This window comes from Coturnix japonica, chromosome 12, assembly GCF_054131305.1.
Source record: "Coturnix japonica strain WE chromosome 12, WE-NBRP24, whole genome shotgun sequence".
Classification (NCBI taxonomy): Eukaryota; Metazoa; Chordata; class Aves; order Galliformes; family Phasianidae; genus Coturnix; species Coturnix japonica.
The window spans coordinates 17,310,876-17,333,184 of record NC_140674.1 but is presented as its reverse complement, the minus strand read 5'-3'; the positions used below and the strand labels follow the sequence as shown (position 1 = coordinate 17,333,184).

At 42.7% G+C, this 22,309-nt stretch overlaps 1 protein-coding gene across 19 annotated transcripts in view; it reads right to left on the bottom strand.

The window, feature by feature from the left end:
- Positions 1 to 22,309, bottom strand: part of TBL1XR1 (TBL1X/Y related 1) — a 375,211-nt gene that overhangs the window by 46,892 nt on the left and 306,010 nt on the right. For 14 of the 19 annotated variants that reach the window (XM_015871583.2, XM_085513249.1, XM_085513250.1 and 11 more), the window contains one exon: positions 1,112 to 1,176. Coding sequence is in view for 1 of the 19 variants with exons in the window: in XM_085513243.1 (XP_085369369.1) it covers positions 1,112 to 1,176; positions 1,270 to 1,295 (91 nt within the window). In the remaining 18 variants the exon portion in view is untranslated. Of the gene's footprint in view, positions 1 to 1,111; positions 1,177 to 1,269; positions 1,311 to 7,240; positions 7,436 to 15,948; positions 16,083 to 22,309 lie in introns of those variants that run through there. The other 5 variants (XM_085513247.1, XM_085513251.1, XM_085513248.1 and 2 more) reach the window with 3 other exon arrangements.

Here is a 22,309-nt window from a genome sequence, read left to right as displayed (position 1 = left end):
TGGGCATAAACTCTTGTGCAGATCATCTGATTTCTGAGTTGTCTTTGCTCGATGGCAAACACATGCTGCATTACCATTCACCCTGTGACGTCTGAGAGTCAACAGGCTCATCAACTGCATTTCCCAGTAACCACTTACACCCAAACTCTCTCAAAGTGTCACTTTTTTCACAGGACAAAGCAAAGTTGTAAAGGTGTTAGTGAGACTACAACTGATCTACATATTCTTTAGACCCACGCAAATCAACTCAGCTCTCAGATCCCAAATTGAGTTTCACAGCTCCTGATTAGAAACACCATCTTTTTAGCACCGAACACAGTGATCTAGAGATGCCTGAGATGCAGGCTGACACTTCCTGCATTTAAGTTTTCAAGTCCAGTGCTGCATTTGACGCTTCCATAACACAGCTCAATGTGATAACACAAGACACAGAACTGCTGAAAGGAGACTATGAATCTAATCAAAGTCACAGATTAAGTTCCAGACTTCTTTGGAGCTCACCTCTGCCTTCCACTTGCACAGCAGAAATATACCATTATGACAGCTGGCAACATCACCTTCCAGTCATCCAAACCATTCAGTAATATTCCAGAGAGGGGAGTAAGATCGCACCCAACCAAGACTATTTCTAGAAGGACTTTTAACTTCACTGATCTTCCTCTATCAAATGCATTGAAGCAAAATACACCTGGCACTGTGTACGTTTGTAATAGGAGAAGCTGTTAGCATTGAAATAAGAAGCAAGAGAGCCCTGCACAAAGGGGTCAACAGAGCACTCGGCTCACCTACAACTTGCCCAGAACAGGCTTTTAGCCAAAAGAGGAAGCAAAACCAGCTACCAGCAGGATGAGCTATGGCATTGTCAAGTCACACTCTATGCTTCAAGACTAACACGCTGCCCTACTTTCCACAGGGTAAAGGAGAAACAACTTCAAGATCCTGTCAAGCAGAATAACGCTCTAGATGTTTCTTAGGAGAAAAAAAAAATAATCCATTCGTGTACTGGAAAAAAAACACCATCACTCTAAAAATACTGTCTGGAGCAGGAAAGGGCCTACGGTGTATCTGCAGGATGAAACCACACCACTAACTCAGTTAAAAAGGTACTTACCATTGGCAGTGCATTGATATGCAGAAGTTTTCCTTTCAGGTGTCTCTTGCCACAAAGGGGTGATGCTGAAGGAAACAAGGAGACAAAAATAGGAAAAATTAGTATTTATTATTCTGAAAACAGCGGTGTTAACACAATACAACATCAGCACAGCCTACCTCACTGCTCCTAGCACCAAGCTCATGCTCAGCCTGAGCCTGCAGAGTTTATGGCTAGGTTTATGGCCACAGGTGTGCCCAGGCACCAAATGGCCCAGAGCTCTGCAGCTCACACTGCTGGCTGCCCAAAGCTGGAAACACACACAGAACGGAAATCTTGCAAGAAATCTTTCCCGTCTTCCAAAACAGAAGAATCTAATCCAAAACATTCCATGCTCTCATAACATTATCGTTGTTTTCTTTCAATACTCCTGGTAATTATTTCATGCATCCTACACAAGTACAGGCAAACACGTCCAAGTCAGTGCGTGGACTCCATGTACAGCTGTAACCATTTCCACGTAGCACCAGTAAACTGTTCTTACTCACACCAACATTTATGTTGGCTGCTCACCATGCAAGTACTAGCACACTACCTTTCTTGTTAGGAAATAATTTAATCGCCCACTCAAAGAGCAGAAAGAGGGACAGAAGGACATGGGTGACTAATAAAGCATTATCCGTCTGGTTTTAGATCAAATAAAACATCTCTAAGCTATTCAAAAACCTTAACAGCAAGTAAAGAACCTGCAGGGCTCATGACTAATGCAGTTCTCAAGTGCCATTCCCAAACTCAATCAGTAGGAAACGGCTGATTACAAACCCATGTGTGAACCCACTGTTGGGGTGGGCAGAACCTAACAGTACAAGGAGCTGCTGCAGAGGATGCTGAAGAATGTGAGTATGCTGGGAATTGAAAGAATCTGCACACATTCTCGTTTTCCTTTGCTCGGCTGTGCTAGCAGGGCAGAAGCTATGTACATGGGGAGAGCTGCCCCTTGCCAAGGGGCACATTGTCCCACACGGGGCTGGTCACAATGACTATTCTTCCCTGCAGCAAGGGCTGTGGGGCCTTCTTCAGTGCCCACCACCCAAACTGCCCATACACCTCATGGCCATGCTGGGCACTTGGCCTCCTCACCTGTGCCTTACAGCTGAACTGAGCAAGGACATGGGAAAAAGCTGGAAGCAGAAATGCAAGTACATCAAGAGCTCCCTGACTCTGCTTCATTCCCCTTGTGTCTGCTGCGGCTCTGGTTTTAAAGAAGAGCACTTGAAATGACACAGACTTTCAGAAAACACTGGGACGTCCTTCTTCAGAGCCCAGCACTGAGCACTGACTGCCTTGTCAGCAGGTTTTTCCTTCCCAATTTATCCTATTGGAGTTTGTTATTTGGCACGTACCTTGAAATAAAGCAGGTGACAGCTGTAATGTATTGATTTTAGACTCGCTCTCTTTATAGGCTGACCTATTACAGTGATTTAACCAGGTGACCAGGTGTAGTAACAGCCACGCTACCAGGTGCTTAAAAATAACCCACTAAATGCCCTTGAGGCTGATAAGACACACCTGTGCAGAGAGTATCAGCTGCTGCATTTAGATCCTTCATCTCGGAGAGAGCAGGGTTTTGTGGGTCTTGTTGGTGTTTTCTTTTAAACACCTTCAGTTTGACCGGACTACTCCTCTCAAACTAAGAAATACAACCAAGAAGTGCATCCTGTCAGACCCTGGGGCTGGCAGTGAGTTCTGGCCAGCAAGGCCAACATTCGCCCCACACCTGTAAGCCCTGAAAACTAAACCAAAATGGCCATTCCTGCTATCAGCATGCAGGCCTGTTGTCAACACCAAGTCATAATGGTGTGATACGAAGACAAAGCAGCACTGGGGCTGGAATCATTCATCTTCTGCACGAGCTGAGCCGCTCCCACTCCCCGTTTCCACTTGCATGCTCGGATTTTTCTTCTAATCCTCTTAGGACAGCAGTGTTTATGCTGCTTTCGGAGACTTTTGTGCTCTTTGAGCTTTAATAACAAATTTGCTCATTAAACGCTGTGCTCTGTGAATTACAAAGGCCTTCCAAGGACACAGATCTTTTCTCCTCAGTTCTCCTCGAGTGACCCACCTTCATCTGGCTTCAGTATCTACAGAGTGTCCCAATCAAAACAGAATTAAAAATAACTAAATCCTGGATATTCCCCTCAGTAACTAGGCTGCAAAAAGCATCAGACAATAGCTTTAAAAGCCTAAATTGAAAACTAATCACTGCATTGAATCCTTCCTTTCACTTGGTTAATAGGCATATACAAAACCAGCGTGATTCTGCCACTGCCACGCTTGGAATGTAAACAGAGAAAATCAAAAGTTACTTCTTGTAATCACACTTTCACTGCAGTCTATGGGGTTTTTAAAGAAACCAGCTCAGTACTTCTGCAATAACATCAGCTTTTGGATCTAATAGAGAAACTGAAATCGGATTCATCGCAGTTCACAAAGACTCAACCAACTTGAGTCGAGAATTACAGCTCAAGAAGAAACAAATATGGGCAAGTGAGGGAAAAAGGTAAAAAATAAATGAGGACCGAACACAAGACAGCATTAAAAATGGTCATCTCCTGCATTTGGCTGATTGCAGCTGGGTTGGTGCTGCCAAGCATGAGCCAGCCCAGCATCACACCTAGACAGCTCAGGGCTAATAAGGGGAAAACAGAATCTGGATATACAAACACCATTCAAAGTGCATAATGCAGCGCTCACTGTGCTATGATAAGCACAGAAAAGCAGGACTAAAGCAAGAGAATATCGCAGCACAGTAGCAGCTGCCTCCACGTTTAACAGAAATTTCTTTAAAAGCCAAAAACTGAGGTAATCACTGAAGACAGCTTATAACATACTAAAGGAAAGGAGGCTCAATTGCTGGAGAGGAAACCGTACTGGCCAGCCCCATTAAAAACACATAAAGCACCAGAGTAATCTTGTCAATACCAATTAGTTTGTACCACCAGGGAAGGCGGGGGAAGAGCCCTGCTGCAGCACAATTTCACTTGCAAGTCATTTAAATGAAATTCATTAGTAAGTAACCCAATTCACAAACTGGAAGTTAAAAATCCTAGAGAACAAAGTATAACCCAGCCGAGGTTGGGAAGAGCATGAATGGTTGTTGCTCCAGTAGCTCTTGCTCCAAATGCTGAGCCTGATGTGTCATAAATCCCACCCTACACTGACACATACATGAGCACCATGCATCTGTGTACACCCCAGGTACATTTTATTTGTGCTGCTTCCCAAACAGCCTCAGAAGCAACAACCACCAGTGCATTCCAGCACAGCATCACAACCAAATGGCACAGATCCCTCCCTCTGCCAGCAGGGAAACCTGTTCCTATGAACCGATAGCTACAAGGTTACCAGGGCTTCTAAACAGGCCTGAATCATGGTATGGAACAAAGCTCGAACCACAGCCTTGGGTAAAATCCTTCCTCGCTGAGATTTCTGCTCCTGGTGCCTGCCCTGCCTGTTTTTAGATATGGAGGACAAGATGTTCCTCTGCTTTGGGACTAAACGTGGTGCTGCAGAAGAAACAGCCTATGTAGAAAGCACCAGAAATTGTTACAGGAGGGCAGGGGTACCACTCTGAATGCTTCTTCATCTCATTTTGTCTAAAAGAAACTAATTCAATGAATTCATCAGAATGCTGTGTCAAGCGTGCCATGCTTTGGGAGGTGGGATGTGTGTCATAAATAGAGATCACGTTTGGAAGCGCTGCTGATACGTTCAAATAAGGAATTCCCTCAAAGTAACTAGAGGACGTAACATTGTGGTAATTTCCAATCCTACAGATGGTAACCAGCATTTGGGCTGCAGCTGCGCATCTCTCAGTATCAGTAACCAGGATCACAGCAGAAACAGAAAGAGACAAAACCAGCATTAAAAACATACTGCCTGTTTTAGACTCCTACGTGTGTCCGCCATGCTGATGGAACATGGGAAATATTTGCATTAGTATTATACTTATTATATATGCGGTAAAAGACACTGAAACTTGTTCCATAGAATAAGCAGCCTACAGAAAAACATAGCAAATATCTACATTACCGGTGTGGTCAAGGAGAATAGCATTTATTAAATAAAATGATTGAAGCCACTAATCAACAGCAGCATTAAACTAATCTAATCATACCACAGCTTCACCGAGCTTTTTGAACAACAGGATCTAAGCACAATCAAGGAAAACAAGTGTATTTGAAACACCAGTGACACTGCAAGGATGTGACGAGCATGGGCGAGCTGCCCAGCACCTTGTACCTTCCATTGCACAAGGCAAAAGATTTCATCCAATAGAAATCCCCAGGCGAGAAGTTCAGGACTGCCACCCAAGGAATCCCCAGCCCTCACCTCCCTCCAGAAGGGATGTAAAAGCAGATGCCTAAAGGAAGAGTCAAGACAGCACGAGCACAGGATCCAGTCCCCTAAATTATCTCCTAGCTTCCAGCTATTTTCAACTCAGATGAATTCTCTAAGCACAATTTGCTTAGTTGTAGTAATTTAGTATTTAGTAATGTCAACAGAATTACCTTCCATTAACTTGTTCATTCCCACAAACACCGAGCACATACCTTTCCTCATAAGCAACTTTACAAATCTGCTCCCTGCTGTGCAATGAAAGACGCAGGCTGTTCCTTTGCTCATTTACACATCTGCCTCTTGCCAGAGTACTCCGACATCACTGCAAGAGAACAGGAACCTCAGATCCCTATTCATCCTCTCCATGGTTTCCAAGGCTTTGCAGACTGAACTACAGCTGCAAACTCATGCCACGACTTTTCCATACCAAGGAGCTGCATGAAAGGGACACCTGGTCCCTGTGGTACATTTTAATCCAACCTTACACTTGGAGTGCCGTTAACTGAAGTCTCCCACTGCATTTCCAACTCTCCTTCACTTCCCATCCTTCCTGTGTTACCGCTTTGTCAGGGCAGTAAGGAGGAAGAACAGCCGCTCGTACACCACCAAAACACAGCCCTTAGCACACTGGAAGTGCTCATCTAGAAAGGTGTTGATCCAGGAATTAGAAACGAGGAGTGGATCATTCTAAGATGTTATTTAAAAAATACTATTACATTTCAAGACTATCCTTGAAGGAGTATCAGCCAACGTGCGCCCATCGTCAGCTCACACCTACAAGAATTCTGTTTCTTGACAGTTTTTATTGAGGAAGCGATCAACTTCTAAATCTTATCTCCACCGTAATCTGACTAATACTCTTCTCAGCGTCTCACCTTTCCACTCTTATTTTCAATTCTGCTCTTCAGTAAAGCTTCCCGTACAGAGGGTTAATAGCATTTGTTTTCCCTGTAACGTCTGTCCTAACAGACAGCGGTAGAGGATGTGTCAGTGCCATTGGGAATTACTTGAATTTAAGCTTTAAGCTTTTTTTTGAAGAACTGACACCATTTCCAGGGGAGAAAAAAAAAGGTTTTGTCCAGTGTGTTATTTATCAGTTCCAAAATCAGTACCAAAATGGAACTGTTTCCTACTCTGCACACTGAGCAGATTGTTCAGCTTGATGAAAGCCTAAAATCATAGAATCACCAAGGATGAAAAGACCTAAAAGATCATCCAGTCCAACCGTTCACCTATTACCAACAGCTCCCACTAAACCATGTCCCTCAACACAACATGTAATCGTTTCTAGCTGATAACTCAGGGAGCCACTAATGGATGTGAGCTCAGGTAGGTAACCCAGCTTACCCAGCCAGGAGAACAGATGTGGCAATTTCATAGGAGCAAAAGTCAAGGGCAAGAAAAGATCCAGCCTTTAGATAGACCTACTGAAGATGCTGCAACTGGAAACACGTGTTGAATAATCAGGGAAAACTTCCTCAAAATAAAACTACGCAACTGGAAAATCGCTATAGGAAATAGCCTGTGCTATGGGACTTCTGTTATTTTAAGAAAGAGTAGGAAAGACTGGGAAAGGAGTAATTCTGCCTCAGGACACATCTAGCACAGTGTTTGATCTAAGACTTTTCCCTTTCTTTACTTTTTGATTCTTATCTCAATTGTTTCACACCAGGAATTTGAAACTGGCTGAGCTGCACATCCGGCAGGGTTTGCCGTTCAGACCAGATTAGGCTGAAGATAGGATTTTACCATTTGGGAACTTCATTTGCAGAATTCTGCCTCTGTGACTGCCTGCAGAATTCCTCTCCAACTGCTGTCTGGTCTTCATGAAAAAGGTCCTGTTTTCTTGGCTTTCTCCTTCTCCAAGTCAACTCACAATTATCAACGTGATCTGCTATGCTGATCAAAGCAAGCAGCAAAGACTGGAAGTCCTCCAGTACTGGTCTTGGAAGAAAAAAAAGAACAACGTCAACCCTTTACTCTCAATTAAAATAAACTTATCTACTTAATCTTCCAACATGCGAAAGATAGAAAGCTTATCCGAACTATTTTTAGGACACACTGGATGGCTACCATCACTGAAATTGCTTGTTCCCTGCGTGCTTTTGGCTGCTGATACTGATTTCCTAAGGCATCCACAGACTTGCCCACAAGGGTCAGCTTTCAAACACACTGTTTTAAAACAAAAATGCAATATCTACAAGCTTAAAAACATATATAAAATTAAACAAACAAACAAAAACAACCTTTATTTTCAGTTTTTAGATATATTTATTACTGATAGACAATAATGGAGGGCTGTGCATTTTGCTACTTTCTTTTGTGATAGTGCTAAAACAGGTTCATTAACCGAGGCAACAACCAATAAATTCTTGAGCCAGGAATATCAAATCACCACATTTGTCAAAATACTCCACCTTGCACAACTATTTCCACTCGTGTCAGACATGTCAAATACTGGGCTCTGGTTCATCTCCAAACAGAGCAAGCAGAGCACACTGCAGATATTATTGTAGTCACACCTAGTCAAGGGTGTTGCTTTTTTTCCTGTCTTTTGTTTTTTTAATAGAACAGTATGAGGTATTTAGCACTAAGAGCCACACAGAACTTATGTTGTTATGTAATAAATGGACAAAACTTGATGGCAGAATAATGATGTATCCTACACTGGCTCAGGAGTAGTAGCAATCCAGGTTTAAACGTTGTTGCACCACAAAAGAGTGTATTTACCAAACGAGATAAAGCACAGTCCAGTGTCTGTATACTCAGTTGCATGAAATTGTACAGCTGCAATCACTTATCAGAGGTTTGGAGTTGGTTTTTTGCATCTTATTCTTTTCACTGCCTAAGGAACAAGCGAACCTTTACACTACAAAGCCATCTCCAATACTACCAGGCCTGCCCCATTTAACACATTGCAATTATTTTTATGCTACCTTCATCCAGAAATAAAGCCATCTGCCATATCCTCACAGCCACTTCCAAAAACCAAACCTCTCTAATTCTGAACGCTATCAATTTGTTCCACTACTCAGAAAACAGCACTTCTTCCTGACTCCCAACACACAGCAACAACTAAACCAAAGATGGGATGCACCAGATAACCTCATTTATCTAACTACAGCTTGACACTGCAAATAAGAAACGTGCTCTTTGTCAATTTGCAAGTTTCTAAGTCACAAAAACTGACAGAATCGGCATAAGCAAAGGCTATGTTATGTAGTTACGTGGTCTAACCAAAGTACAGCAGTAAATCTGCAAATAAATAAATAAATAGGTGGAAAAGTGTCACCAATTGCACTACAAAAAAAGCTCAACACCAACAGCAGATCAGTGTTTTAACAGATTCCAGCACAGTCATCCCCTGGAAAAGACTCCTCTAAATCCAAAACAAAAATACCATCAGTTCTCTGAAACAAGGACATGCTGATGTGAACCGTTTTCACTTTGATCCGCCCCTTCACAGAAATTCCTCCTGTTATTAAGCACTTAAAGGTGTAAATGAAGGCTTGAAAGACAGAGCAACAGCAGTGATCAACCCCAGCATTCAGAGAGCAGCCCAATGATCGCAAAAGGCCAAGATTCGAAGCAGGTAGGAAAGGCAGGCAGCAGCAGACACAGGTATATCTCTATTTCTGGATGCAGTAGGAACTGATTCAGAAGGACACAGCCACATCCCGAGGATTGTTCCTTCCCAGGTAACGATCAGCATCTGTACACCTCCTGCCTGCACCCCAAATACTGCATGCTGTAAAAAGAACACAAACCTGAGCAATGGTTTTCTAGAGGGCATTTGGGCTTCTCTCACTTCAAGCGAAAACATTCATTAATTGAATGCAATCTCTAAGGATTTATCTGTTTTTTTCCCCCCCTATTTTTAAAGAACTATGTGAAAAGTCACTTTTCATTAAGAATCCAGTAGGGAAGCCAAAGCACTCTTTGATCAGCAGATAGGAGGCCTCTGCTAGTTTTGGAAGGGTTTTACATACGGTAACTTTAAAGATCTTTGGATCGTTGCACCAAAGTCTCATTTCAGATTACTCCTGGTCTGGAGATATTAGGGATTAACATTCTGCCAAGTCATTCCTTCTGGGAAGTAATCAAGCTCAAATGCTGGAGTGCCTAAGCACAAAGTGAATAAAAGGATCCAGCAAGATGGGATTGGCATCTAATTGCCACTCTGGCTCCATCAACTTGCTGTCAGATTCACTTTCCTTCAGTTCAGTGCCTGAGATGCTTCCAAACAAGGCAGTATGAACCTGCCAATCCCTGATGTGCATCCACACCACAAGTCACTTACTGGGCTGTTTCTACGGCTGGGAAACCACTTGGGAAAGCTAAGAAAACAACTTGTTCCCCAGACCCACGTGTGCTGCAGAGCACTTTGGTCACCTTCCAACGTGCTCACACTTGTGGGCTGGTTAAATGTACTCAGTGGTGCACTATCAACTTCTAAAAAGCCTCCTCTGACCGACCTTTGTATCTAAAAGCTTGCATAGTAATTCATTTGCAGATCCTAAAACTATCATAGGAGGAGGATCCTGCTTTATGCCAAACTCCTATACCGTGTATCTGAGATATACTATAAGCAATAATTCAGAACTAAACAGAAGTCCTATAGATTTGCACTTGTTAGTAAGATGATCAAAACCAGTAAGAGGTTCCAAGAAGGGGGATTGAATTTTGTTCATTCATCCCTTGCAACTACTAACTCCATAAAGCAATTTCCAAAGCCTTTAGAAAGAGCAGAAGAGCCCACTGGGTACAGATGGAGAACGAGCATGTTATTTAATAACCAGAAACTATGTATGAGAGACCTTTCCAGCTTTATTTTTAGCACAGCATCTCCGTAGGTACAAAGACTGAGCTCAAACACTGAGAGGAATGTAATGGGAAATTTGTTTTAACCATACAGTTCTAGCAGGTTATTAAGATTGCATCATTATCCTCCTTGGGCAGTAATTGGCAATAAGACTACACGCTCTGCTCTTAGTTTTTGTTTCATTGATGAGTTGTGAGGAAAGAGAAACGCTGCTCACCCGACGAGCTGTTTATTTAATATTCAGCTTTCTTCAACTCTTACACAACACACAAATGCTGATGATCAATTATTTTAGCAATCATAATTCAAGCTGAAATTTTACACTCTGTAAACACATTATCATGGCCACCACATTATGCGTTCGAGAAACTCCAAGTGCAGCAGGCCATACAAATGAACACTGCACTGAGCTTATGGCACAACTCTGCTCTCAGTAGGCACGAGATGCTCTCCTGCCATGAATAAAGTGCACCCATGTGCTATTCATGGATGGTTTAATATGTGCTGGTACATAAGTCAGGACAGATGTGATTCCAACACACAGCACTGGTGGACAAGGGGTAGATACCGCTGAGCCCAGGGGCCTTCTCTGACATAAAGGAATGGATTTATGGAGAAAGGGAAGAGTTGTGGGCTTTAACCCAAGCTGAGCAAGGCTAACGGTGACTGCAGTGAGTGCTTATGCTCATTCACCAGAAGCTGAATGAATCCTTGAATTTCTATTTCACTTGGATTCCTTATCAATTCACTAAGTCACACCCACAAACAAAAGCCACATTTGTTTATTTCATAGTGTAACAATTGGAATGTATTGGGGAGACAACACGTGCTCACGCATACTTAGAACTGTTACAAATTATGTATATATATTATACTGGGCATATGTAATAGGCAGCTTCTGCACAGAGAAACACTATTTCTAATCCAAACCAAACCAAAGTAAATCTAGCCAAGAAACGCATTCATAAACACGTCATTGTATCCATGTATGTATGCACACACATTTTCAAGTATTTTATATAGGAGCAGCTTTGAAAGCATGAAGGAGAGCATGCTGAGGGCACCACAAACACTGCTGCACTTCCTCTCCTGCAAGGAGAGCTACATTGTGTGCAACCACGGTCACCAACACAACACACACAGAGCTGTCTGCTGGTGAGAAACAGAGCAACAGATGCAAAAATACAGGTTTAAAATACAAGCACTGGGTGGGAGCAAAGCAGAAAGGAACTGACAGGAGTCTCTGCTTTCAAATTATCCCATCCTGCAAACACACCAAGATTTGTTGTAGCATTCATAATATAAATACATTGCAAAATTCTGGTTTTTACACGGTTTCTAACGTTTCCACAGACACAAATTAAGTTTCACGTTGCTAAACAGAATCCTCTTGAAAATGTTCTGTTTTATACCACCTTCACCTGAGGTCAATGCAGGGTTAATGTGGCAGGGTGCTATTTACAGTGCTCCCAGATTGTTGAAATACCTGCAAAATTCCTTTCTCTTCTCTTCAACTGAATAGCAGCCTAGTGCAAAACTTCTTCCCACAGCAAAACAATTAACAACCACAAAAAATAAGCCAAAATTGCGAACCTACAGCATGCACCAGAGCAATACTTAGCAGATTGTAGCATACTCTATACAGCAATCACCTAAAGTGATCATTAAATTAATTAAATTACTTTAAAAAGTACTTAGAATAGTGGTTTATAGACGGTCCCTTTCATACCTGACATATTCCATCACTCAATTTGTTTTCTCCAGTAAAAACCTTATGAACTAAGACTATGCAATCAGAACATCCACCCTTTAAATAATCAAGAAAAGTGAGCCTAGACACTCCTGGAAGTCTCAGACAATATCTAAAGGCTCCTTAAACATTATTTGAAATGCTTTCCATATGCTTAGACTATGACTGCATATCTTCAGCATGCTCAACTACACGCATACACAAGACGCAAAACATTCATGTCATTCATTAAAAACACACTTCTTTTACAGGTCTACGCCCCTCCTTATTTCTATGGACTTCAGATGAACTAGATTACATCCACATTTTGCAGATCTTTCTGCACAGTGCTTCTAAAGAACTGCCATCCACGAGAGAGACGTCCTTGCCCAGACTTCCACCATAATCTGCCCAAGCTTATTCTGGTCCTTATAAAAGCAAACTTGTCTCAGATTTTCTCAGAACCCTTCTGAAATGTTTCTTATCTTTCATCTTGCCTCACCTCCTTGTATTCCTCTGCCAAATTCACTTCCCATTCCCTCAAATATAACACGCTTTCCAGGTTCCCTTCTAATAAGGAAGGAAGGCCTTTGCACTTTGCTTATCGCTGACTCGGTACAGAAGAGCAGACTCCGGCTACTGCCAAGTGGCTAACAACATACTTGACATGTTTTCAAATGGGCATCAGCACGCTTTCTCACACCGTGCTCATTAGGAGGTGCTCCCAAACTCACAAGTCTCCTTTGAAACCCTCTTCAAAAGTCTCCTTTGCCATGTTGGCTATAAAAACTGTGTGCTCAGTAGCCCCAGGTAAACATCTCTTCCGTTAATAGCTTTTTGAATTCACAAACTTTTTAGCATTACCATGTTCTGACACAAAGAACTCTGCAGGAATACTCTAAAAAATAAGATTTTCTCCTTTTTTTGGACATCACCTTCTAGTTTTGTTTGATGCCTTTAGCACTGCGGAAACAAACACCTCCTGACCACCCTCACTGTAACACTCCCCATCCTACAAACCTCTCCCATGACTACACTCAGCTCTGCTGGGTTCCTCCCACCCACAAACTGAAGACAATGAGTCTGCGTAATAAAACTTCCGCTGCCGATTCTGACTGTAGGGATGACGTTGCTTTCCCCTCAGCAGGATGCTTCACTAAGGTCTTACTGAAGACACAACAAGAGATGAGCTTGTTTTCCCTTCAGCAGGATGAGCTTCTGAAACTGTTCTGCCTCAAGGACATGAAATGCTGAGTCCAGCACCAAGTATACAAGGAAATGTGCCAACACTTATAAACTTCTGCTGCAAGGATCACCCATGCCAACAGAAGGGAAAGTACAGTACAGTAAGCTGAAGTGTGCCAAATCTTCCCTTGGCTATTACAGTTATTTCATCTCCACACCTTGTCTTCCTGCCATGAGAAAAGAATTAGGGCTGAACTTTACAGAGGATCAAGTGATAACTGTGAAGAACCAGAAACTTGCAGGGAAGTCACAACCCTGGTTCCTGTGCACCCCAGTGGCAGCCCTCGTACCAGCGCTCTCAGAGCCTGGCCTGTCTCCACTTCCCATTCCTCATCCTGCAACAGTAGGGGAAAAAAAAGAAGTGATCCAATTCCTATTCCTGCTCTAAGAAGCAAAAAGGAATGGAAGAAAAGGAAGTTCAACGCTCATGCCTCCATTAACACACTATGTGAGCAGCTTCCCCACCATACCCACAGCACAGCAGCACTGTCCTAATATATTCATATTTTTAAGTCAGGAAATCCGTTTTTGGTACAGATCTGAAGGCACAAACAAAGGAGGTTCTCTAGCATTGCTTTTGCTTTTCCTTCAGTGTCAACCTGCAAGAACTTCAGTAAATGCACTGGAAGGTTTTATGGTTCTCCTGCACTAAAGATTTTTCTGGTCTTTGCAGAGATGTCTCAGTGCTTCTCACAGAGCCACAGATATTTCCAAGCTACCAGCCACAGTCAATCACTGTTATTTTTCACCCTCCAACAGAAACAAGATAATCATTAACTACAGCATCAGGGAAAATAAAATCCATGGTGCCTCGCTAAGTTAACACCGCATATCCAATAAAAATAATCACTTCAGAAATCGCAAACCCGATCATACAATTTTATCCTTGATGCCTCCCATAGTTTCTCCTACAACTCTTAGCCATTTTTTCCTGTTTCTCTTAACAAGGCTTGCATGAGGTGACCCAGTTTATTTGCACTCCTCCCCAACTGTGAAGAAAAATGTGTTAACATAAACCAAATGGTCCCAGTCATTTTGAAAGGAGCTTTTACAGTGCCAACTACTCGTCCTCTACCACCTCTGTCTACTGCCTCAACACCTTCCAGCCATCTTTTCCCCCAGGCCTCAAATCCTGCCCAATACCCTCCTGCTCTCTTCCAGGGCCACAGTCACCCCCACATCCCTGGCTTCCACCCCCAGCCCTTTGTTCCTTCCCACCTGCCAGAACCAGAGCAGCAGGGACAGGCACATCACCCAGCCCCTGCTAAACTGCAGGCTGGAAGCTTCACATTCTGACCCAGAGGAGGTAAGTGTCCGTGCCATCCTTGGCGTCTGGTATTACTCAGGTTACTATTTTCATCTTTGCTAAAGCAGAATGTCTGGCAAGCTAATAGTCCCGAAATTGTGTAACACAGCAAAAGGAACAAGGAAAAAGAGGCAAGAAATCACAGCAAGGAAAAGAACTTAAAAACTGTACTGCTCTAGCTTTCTTCTGCTGTTAAGGGGAAAAAAAAAAACATAATAATAATTAAACAACCTTGCAATAAGCTGCCTGGATTGAGCTGCATTCAAGTTTCCTCTAGTTTAATGACTACACCTTTCCTCACTGCAGAGCCATACCTAACATTGCTATCAGCCACACACCAGCAAACAAGCGTTTTGGTTGTTATGAGGGAGAATATTCAGTGAACACATACCCAGTAGGTGCAAGCCTGAAGGACAGACTGAGAACTGTAATAAGGGGGATCCAAAGAGCTCACACGGAGGTGTAAAAGTCCACCATTTGCCCAAAGCAACTTCCATTTCTTCAGTTACCTGAACTGAGTGCTCCTGTCAGAAATTCACTTCCAGAAAACAGCTGAAAGTTTGCTTGCTCCTGCCCCCACTCGGAGGACTCCAGCTGAACCACGCCAAGGGCTCCTTGGCAGAGCACCACAAGGCCACCATATAAGACAAAGCAAGGAGCTGGGAAGAAATTAAGGAGCTGCATTAACTTGGTATAAAGCAGTGGAAGAGACACGGTTGTGATGCAGCACACCTCGTGTTTCATCACACAGCACCTCTCCTCCCAAAGGCTGCAACTCAGTCACGTTATGTCCTTGCCCATAGGACCCCTCCAATCTTACTGTGATTTTCCATCTGGCCATGTATCACAGGCAGCTTCAACTGTAGCACGCAGATTTTGGGTTCTTCAGTATCTGCTCTCTGAAACTGCACAGCTGTTTACACTTGTTACTCAGAGTAACTACAAAAATAGCAAAATATCCTATTGCCACTCAAAGCTTATCATTTCCAGGAACAAACAGCTCCAAAAAATGCTGCAGGAAATCATCACTGATGAAGAACAGGTCCTGCCTAACATCCAGCTACGCAATGCTGCACAGAACAGACCAGAAGTTATGAGCACATACAACCCGTTCAGTGCCCTCTACACAACCACAAAGCTTCATGGCTTCGATCAGTATTGAACTCATTTGTTCTTGCCAACTGAGAAATTTCGGTCTGAATTTTGCACAAATAACCACGACCATCCAGCACGGCCTCCTGAGATCTCACCTTCACTAACACTATGGAAAATGCATTTCCTAAAGGAAGTAAAAAACAGAAGGAAGCTCCAATGAAGGGGGAGTTCCAGGTGCCTTGGCAGGTAACCAGACCTACCCAGGTTTTGTTGCAGGCTGCACTGAGTTGCACGCAACTTGTTCCTCACGTTTTAGGTGAACGCTACCAAAAGCAACATGCCTCAGCTCAGCACGACTCTCTGGTGAAGGATCACAACTGTGAAGTGCCTCGGTCTGAAACCAAATGAAAAATATACTGTGATAAATATGTGTATCAATCACAAGGCTCCAGAAATTCTCTCCCACAAATGCATACACTTATTTAATTTCAAACAAATTGAAGCACGGTACTGCAGCCATCAATACTACCACTTAATTGGTTAGAGGCTGCTGCTGAATAATGCAACACATTATTCCCTAATGAGGTTCCATTTCTTGCCTCAAAATTTGACTATTTCATCCAGCTCAGTAAGTATGGGGACACCTAAAAAGCCTCCAAAATACCATACTCCAGACACAGATAGCACTGCAAGAACAACTTTGTCTCAAAGACTAAGACCAATAAACAGGCAACCAACTGTCCAAACTAGCTCTCCGATGATCAAGCCTTAAAAATCTACTAGTCTACAACTAGTAGTGAAACTACTGTATGTACTGTAAATCCACGTTACCCAAGGTAATCCAGAAATTAATGTGGTGAACCAGCTTAAACAAGTCCATCCCAAGCTCTTCACAATCTTCCATTAAACCAGCAAGTGTTCTTCTCAAGTGAGCCCATCCCTTCCTACAACAAAACCACAAACAGTGTATGTGACTTCGCCCTTGGACCGTCCAAGGCCTTCACCATCCTCAACCAAAAAACCTGAATCTGGTTAATAACATCCATACCCGCTGCAGTCCAAAAGCAGACAAAGTAATTTCCTTTAATTGCAACGTAGTGATAAGACACAGAAGACACTCAAATACAGCTTGGTACGACACTAAAGCACTTCACATATCTCCCAGCAGTAACTCCTTAAGATCTACCTTCACAGTCTTTCTTCAGTAACTTCTCACACCACAGCCTTTCCCAACACCAATCCAACTCTTCCTGTGTGTTTTTACCTTCAGTGATACCTAGCCTCTCCCTGCTCAAAACCTATGTCAACTTGTATTTCTGTCAATTCCAGCCTGACCTGTTCACAAAACATAAGAAACTGCCTCTTATCAGATCTGTCCACAGGCCGCCCCTACCATTACACGACTTTCTCCCAGTAAAGGCTGGGATCAAAGTTAACCTTGCTAACAGAATGAACTTAGGCTCAAAGGAAGTCAATTCAAGATGGGACCTTTCAAGCTATGAAGCACATCTCATCACCACGAGTGATAAATGAAAGAAGTCCCTTCTCCTCTGCAAGCCACATTTTCATCAGTGAAGTCTGATTTTAAAAGATAAATTATTCTGAGCCACAGACAGATCTACACTGCAATACATGTAGAGTGATTAAGATCAGCTGGGGACAAGACATCAGCCCGAGCCTCAGCAGTCATGGCAATACAAGGAAACTGGGCCTACAGACACTTGAGGAGGCAGAGCCCTGGCTACAGAGTCACATCCATGGGCTGGGAACTCACCCCATCAGGCTGATGGCATCCTGCCATGCTAACTGCAGCACATCCCTGCTTCCACAGTATTTAAATCATTGTTTGCATATCATTTGTTTCAATTATTTTGCATGCCTATCAGAACAGCTGAGACGTTCTATAAAACATATAATAAATATATCACAAAAATGCAATTTCACAGGAATCTCACTGTGAATTAGTTACATCAATATAATGGACCACAAAATAAAATTTGGCCCATAAATACTGAAGTCCATCAGCCTTTCCATGCTATCCCATTCCAGTAACCGTACCAGGCCAACAAATACCAGAACTCCAAGTAAATGGAACCAAACTGTTTCATTCACACATACATAAATAAATTAATAAAACAGCATCTGTGTTCCAAGAGCATCAAAACAGATATTCCAACCACAGAAAGTCAATGAATTTTCTGATGGCTCTGGACAGCATTCAAAGCATTGCAGTTTTTCCACCTCAGTATACACATAGCAAATATGCCTTAAGAAAAAGGGAAATACACACACACACGCACTATATATAATATATATAATTAAGCTAGAATGTTAAAAAGTCCTTCCCTGCCCCTCTTGCTTAAGCTACCCACCACAGAAGTTTATTGTAGTTTATTGTAACACTTCTAACAACAGTTCCTTTAAAAAATAATCAAATAAATCCTATCTATTCTAGGCATCAGAATGTAGAACCAGGTGGATGTGCCACAAGAACCTGGTTTTGGTATCGGACCCGGATAGAGCTGAAACAGTTGGGAATGGGCTGGAGGAGCTGGCCATTCTACTGGCAGTGAATGAAGAATGGTTTTTTATTGAGAAAGTTCAACGTCAGCAAGAAGCTACAGGTGTTGAGCAAACATTACCGCTGTTGTAATCGATAATAACGTGCTCAAGCAGCAAGGAGGAGTTTGAAGTGAAAACTGTGCAGCATTATTTTATGGGTTTGGTGTTGTTTGGCTTTGGAGAACTTTACTGAGATGGATTTACTGTTTCAAAAAATAACAGTAAAAAAAGACACTGTATCATAAGCAGTAACTGTCTTCCAAGAACAAATTCTGCAGAGGTGTAAGAAACTGAAGACAGAAAAAAGCCTTTTATAATTTGGATTACCCCTCCAACTGGCCCAATGGTACAGCAAGTTCTGCATTCCACACAGCATTTATTCTGCAGACACAGCTCTCACTACTGCCAATCCAATACACATCCACCACTCCTACATTCACTTAAAGAAAAGGAAAAGCATAATTAGTTGCTTGATGCAAGGATTTCAGCAGTTGTGTTTACTCTGTCATGCCCTTAAAACAAGCGTAAGAAGATAAAAGCCTAATTTATTGAGCAATATTATGCAATTGCCTTCTTGTGAAAATATATTCAGGCAACTCTCCCATCGTTTGATTTCTGCTGCTCATTTCATTTGTCTTGCTTCCACCCATCGCTCCACTACTTTCCTTCCTAACGCTGGGATTTATTAACTTGACTAAAAGCAATTTCAGTATTTCCACTGAAGCAACACTCAGCATATGTCTAGCATCTATATTTACACAACTCTAGAACTGGAAATAAACATGATTTTTGTATTGACACAATACATTCTTTTTAATGAGACATCATTCCTCATATCATTTTACCAGGAGTTATTTTGGCCATAACCAAGTCCTTATCTCAATGGAAACTTCTCATTACGTATGAAGGAACACCTCAATGACTGCGGGTTGGCCTTCACCTCCTCACACCTGTGGGCAGCAGGGCTCCTCAAACACACAAAGACAGGTAACCAAGTAAAGTGAGATGCCATGGAGGAAACTAGGTGGAGACGCTCTGCAATTTGCTTCCACACACACATGAAGAACCCAACCATGGTGACCACTCCAGCATTGCACCAAAACCATTTGTCCAACCTGAGCATGTGCTTCGTAGATGATGTCAGATGGCTGGGCAGCCAGCCAGCTTCCTATGGAAGTGATTTCAATTTCACTGTATTTATCATATGATTCATGACGTAAGGAGCCAGCAGCTTGCACAGGTACCCTTACATTTTTCAATCTAAGAAAATAAAATAGATTTGTTTTTAAACACAAAGAAAGGGACTGAGGTAGACTTCATTCAGACTTCATGCCTTTCTCTAAATGAATTCAAGAAAGAAGCAGATGTCAGCCAGGATGAATTTCATCCTTGCTCAGCTGGGACTCGGCAGCCTATGATGCAAAACTGAACATTCCCTCACCTGCAACTTCACAATTATTCCATACCTGTAATTATAGCCCAAACAGAAAGCCTTGCCCTTCTACTCATGCTTCCTTATAGTTTCGCACAGCGTCAAGTCTCCTGTAAGCATTCTTTTTTTTTTTCCCCCACTTTATTTCAAAGCATTTCTCTTTGGTGATGCACACAAAACTCCACTCAAACAAAAATCCAAACTGATGTGAACAGCTACAGGTCACTGGAACAAGCTCTACTCATCCCAGCCAGGACACTATCAGCACCCCATGCACACTTCCATCTCTCTGTGTTCACCTACAGAACTCAGCACTCACACCAGAGACCTGGGATGAGAGGAAAGAAGAAAGGTGAACTAAAATGAGAAAAATGGATCATTTTTGTCCTCTACACACAGTGTATTTGCAGCAGTGAGAATCACGTATCGCTGTGAAGCACATTGTACAACAAAGTGCTCAACAACATTTCACATATTAAGAGAAACTGAATTGAATGTGTCCATCCAGACAAGGACACTTCTGCAGGATCCACCTTTTACAACACATACCCATAAACAGGTCCTTAAAAGATTCTGCATTATCTCCATACGCAAACACTGTGCTTTTAAAGTTACTCCTGGCCAAGGATGACATTATAAAAACCAGGCCATGCACATAGACTAGAAATCCCTGCATGCCATACAACACAGAACAGTAACACAAAGGATACTTCATATGAAGCACAGAACAGCAAGCATTTACTGAGTTGTATGACTTGCTTTTAATTTATTCACCCACTTTTGCTTTTGACTTGGCTTATTTTGCGACCACAATGAAGCAACAAAAACTAAATAGATGCAAGTTGTAACCATGCAGACACACTCCTAGAACTAGGCCCAATGTTGTATGCACAGATCTAACTCTGCTTCCTGCATGTATACATTACACAGTGCCGTGTAACAAACACATAGGTAAGAAATCACACACTATATTCCCAACTAAATACAATACTCCTCATTCATCCAGGAGAATGCAGACTGCACCATGTTCTCTCTCTGATTCTTCTTTTTATTCCCCATTTCATTTTCATAATGGTACAGCAGTTATTTTGCAGGCTTCTTATACCATCTCCTCTCTAAGGTATGTAAATAATTTAGTCAACAGTAATGCATTATGCAATTTATTTTCAGCCAACAGCACAGCCCTCGTTAGGTGCAATTCATGGGAAGAAGCAGTTAATTATGGTAATTCATCTGCAGACCTAGGTGAGCAATTTCACTGTTATTCTGCTATCCTACTTAATATGCATATGTTGTATAAGAGCAGTTAAATGGCAACTTTCAGAAATGACATCCCAAGCCCGGATTCTGTAACGAGCTCTGAACCCAGCTTTGACACAGAGCTCCAGTAAACACTGCTTCTGGGAGGAGAAGGAGTTGATTTACACAAACCAGCCTGCAAGACAAGGGCTTAAGGCAGACTGCTGAATAGTCCTCTACAAGATCCTGGAAATAATTCTATGCTATTGCACTGCACTATTTGCAGAATGGTATGTGATCATGTAATTAGAGATCCTATAGTACACTCACACAAAGAACACTTTAGGGTTTGCTGTGGAGGGTGGGGGGAAGGCTCTTCTTAGAAGAAAATTACACTATCTGGCAATTCAGAGCTGATCTCAACAACTCAGCAACGCTACCAGAGAGCTTTTCCCTCACCAACTTCAGAGGAATATATTTGTGGGTCTGATTTCTGCCGGAGGAATAAAGAGTTCCAAACAAAACCAGCTGAGATTTTCAGTCATTCCTTTACCAGAAATCTAAATAAAGTATTGTTGGAAAATAATCCAAAATGCGCATTGATATAAAAAAAAAAATTCCTAAACCACAGCTTGATGATTACAGTGACTGGGAGCAGAGATGGCATTTGGTTCCCAACCAACGCTGTGAGAAGTGCTTTGGAAAGGTACGATGGTTCTTCATGCTGTTTGGCAGATGTGGCAGGAAGAGAACCAGGAAGGAAGGCCTCAACCTGCAGCACTCAGCTCCTCAGCCCTACAAGCAGTGTACAGAGGGGGCTGCTCCACCCTGGGGCTTCTCCTCACTGTACCTCTGCCTCAGTCCTTGGCAGCTGGGCTGCTGACTTCAAAGCCGTGCTGCTAGATGCTGCAGCTTGTCCAGCACTGAAGGGCGCACACGCACCCAATGGCAGCCTTCTGCCAAAGTCCAGCTGTCCTTAAATAAAAATCCCAGGACTTGCTTTGGTCACCAGGCACCTGACTGAGCCAAGTGTGTGTGTGCAGCACTGGTGTTCAGACATAAGCCAAGCCTAGAAAGCTGCAACCCAACCCCCAGAATAAAGCCTTGAAGTCATTAACAGGCTTAGATGGCTGCTGTCTTCCTCCTGGAAGGCAGAGGAACTTCAATGTGAGCACAGTGTGCTGGAGGTCCCCGCAGAGCACTGCTCCATGCCATGCACACACACAGCTGCAGGTACAGCAGCAGTGCTCCCCAGCTTCCCTCGGAGCAGCTTCACGTCCTAGAATGGTGCTTTGTTGGAATTCAGAGCTAAAATAAAAAGCGGTGTTTAAAGAGTGCAGAACTGCATAAGCCAAACAAACACCGCACTGCAAATACTTAAGTCTCCC